The sequence below is a fragment of the Mirounga leonina genome, unplaced genomic scaffold (genome assembly GCF_011800145.1).
Source record: "Mirounga leonina isolate KUSES-001 unplaced genomic scaffold, KU_Mleo_1.0 Mir_154, whole genome shotgun sequence".
NCBI lineage: Eukaryota > Metazoa > Chordata > Mammalia > Carnivora > Phocidae > Mirounga > Mirounga leonina.
The window spans coordinates 4,635,922-4,638,736 of NW_023270389.1; the positions used below are offsets into that span (position 1 = coordinate 4,635,922).

Sequence of the window (2,815 nt, forward strand, 5' to 3'; positions counted from 1 at the left end):
AGAGAGCATGAGCAGGGGGTGGAGCAAGGGGAGAGGGAGAAGCAGGCTCCCCACTGAGCAGAGAGCCCAACTCTGGGCTGGATCCCAGGACCCTGGGATCATGACCTGAGCCGAAGGCAGACGCTTAACTGACTGAGCCACCCAGGTGCCCCTGATTATATACTTTCAAGTTGGGAGGGGGTTAGGGAGGCATCATCAGTCTCTAAGGAATTTTGGAAGCAAGGTTCCCAGGACCCTGAGGGGGCTAGCTATTGTTAGGAAAAGGTCATTTATTACCGTCTAATAAAACCTTAGTCATGAGACCCTTCAGATGTGTATCAGTGGGTCATATCCTTGGAGGATGACTGCCAACATGGAGCTTGAGGGGTAGAGATAAAGGTGCCAACATGGATCTTGAGGGGTAGAGATAAAGGAAGTTTCCAAAGGAATTTCTATATGTTAAAGTAGACTTGCAGGGTCCTGGGAGTCGGGCTAAGACCGTCTTTTGCCCTTAGCAAAGTAACATCGAGGCAGCTGAGTTCCTAGAGGAAGGTCACTCTGCCTGTTTCAAGGACTTGTCAAGGGGCTGAAGGCAGTATGGAAATTTAATTTTTCTTTTGCCTTCGTTTCCCACATCACCCTCTTTCGGCTATTGAGCTCTTGAAATATGGCTAGTGAGACTGAGAAACTGAATTTGACATTTTATCTAGTTAATGCAGAGTTACAAACTCAAGCAGTGTCAGATATTATTCTGCTAAATACAACTTTCCTGTTTGGGTTGGACTACATTTTCTTGACCCTTTGAAAATTAAGTGTCTGATGTGTGATGTGCCTTCAGCGTGAAGTACTCCCTGGATCTCAAAGACTTAAGGTAAAAAGAAGAATGTAAAATAGCTCCTTAATAATGTTTACATTGGTTCCGTGTTGAAAGGATGATACTTTGGATATATGGGGTTAAATAAAAACCTATTATTAGAATTAACTGCCCCCGTTTCTTTTCACTTCTTTTAAGGCAGCTCCTGGAAAACAGTAGGCCTCACGAGTGGCTCTCAGTGTGTTGTTCTGGGACGGCACTGGTCTAGGCCACCTCCCTCTCGCCCAAGGGAACAAACATGCTTGTGATTTGACTCCTCCCCAGAGTCTCTCTCCCTGGCCTCTAATGACAGAAGAGGTTCCGGAAGAGAAACGTTCCCCATGTTTGCAACATGGACAAGTATATCCATTCCTCGGTGAAATATCCCCACAGGTGGGGATCTCAGGTAGACCCATCCTGCTCAGAGCACCTCCCCTTTGGCAAGGCCCAGAAGACCTGAAAGGCAACAGGGGTCTCCCTGAGCGCCTGCAGAAGCAGGAACACCGCGTGTACCTCTAACGCGGCATTTATCACGTTCTGTTATCACCGGCTTCTTCTGTTTCTGTCTCCTCCCTCCCTCACTCGGCTCTGACCTCCCCAGAGCTCGGGCTCAACCCTGCACGCGATGATGAGACGCTCGTTCTGCGCTGTTCTCTGCACCTGCCCTCTGGCCCCTCTGGCCCCGCCCCGCTGACCAGCGCTTGCTCCCCACAGGCTATCCTGGTGGTTCTGCGCCACTCCCTACAGCGTTCTTATCTTCATCTATGATGAAGTCCGAAAACTCATCATCCGACGTCATCCTGGCGGTGAGGCTCCCCACGCCCTGCTCTGAGGGGTCCCCAGCCTCCTAACTGGCTCTCCCCTCCTGCCTGTTCCGGGGGGCCGGGTCTGTCTCTCCCCACCCCACAGCCTGCATGTGCTGCCGGAAAGGTCCTGACTCCTGGCCTCCACCATCCTGCTCCTTCCCGTCCTCGGGGCCCTGAGTTCTACCGCAGGCCTCCTACCTTGTCCTCACTCCCTTCCACCTTCCCCAGTTCACTCAGGTTTCCTCTCATCCACAGGCTGGCTGGAGAGAGAGACCTACTACTGAACTCAGCAGAAGAGTTTCCCCTGCCGGGGGCATCCCAGGGCTGGGGGCGGGGGCGGGGGGAGTTGGGGTTATGAGCTTGGCGCATCTGAAAGAAAATGAGTGGGGGCAGAGATGCTGGGATGAATTACCCGGGATGAGAGAGACAGGCAATCCTGGGGCTGGACTGAGGGCACGGCGGGGTGGGTGGACGGCAAGCACAGGCTATGTCTGGCTGGGGCCCAGTGGGAGAGGCGCTGTCCTGTTGAATCAGTAGCCAGTCTAGAGAATAAATGTTTGCAATAGCCCTCACCTGGCTGGATGTGTCCGTCTGGTTTCTGAAAAGAGGGGATTACTGTAATGGTGTCTCCACGGGAGCCGGGCAGGGTGGTCTTTCAGGGACCGAGTCGAGGCTGGGAGGGGGTCAAAATCAAGCATCCCTGCCCCTTGAGGGCTAACCCCCGACTTAAAGTCCGAAGACCCGAGGGAAAGCAAGGACAGGACAGGTGGAGCAGGATCAGAGGCACAGGAGAGATGAGGGAGAGGCGGTAGAGGGGGCCACAGCACCCCTGTCCAGACTGGCACATGGACTCATCATGGAACTTCAGTGCTAGAAAAGACCTTAGTTCATCCACAAAGAACCCGAGGTCCAGACAGGACCTGGAAAGCGTCCCAGGGTGAGTGGCAAACGCAGGGCCGGCCACCGCCTTCCTCTGGGGACCGGAAGCTGGTCCTTGCCTCCACACCCTGCCCTCGGGCATCTTGACCCCGTCCCATCATTCGGGATCCGGGATCCCGTAGCCTTGACTTTAGGTGAAGCACCCTGCCCTTTTGCACCCAGGCTCTGCCCAAGATGACAGACATTCCCCAAGGTCCGGGGTCCGGAGCCTGAGAAGCTGGGCCCGGGCTCCCTGCTG

The 2,815-nt window shown here is 54.3% G+C and overlaps 1 protein-coding gene across 1 annotated transcript in view; it reads left to right on the forward strand.

Moving 5' to 3' along the window:
• LOC118013977 (sodium/potassium-transporting ATPase subunit alpha-4) overlaps positions 1 to 2,815 on the forward strand; it is a 30,763-nt gene extending 27,948 nt beyond the window's left edge. The window contains exons 21-22 of the mRNA XM_035009924.1: positions 1,547 to 1,638; positions 1,894 to 2,815. Of these exons, the coding sequence (XP_034865815.1) occupies positions 1,547 to 1,638; positions 1,894 to 1,922 (121 nt within the window). The 3' untranslated portion in view covers positions 1,923 to 2,815. The remainder of the gene's footprint in view (positions 1 to 1,546; positions 1,639 to 1,893) is intronic.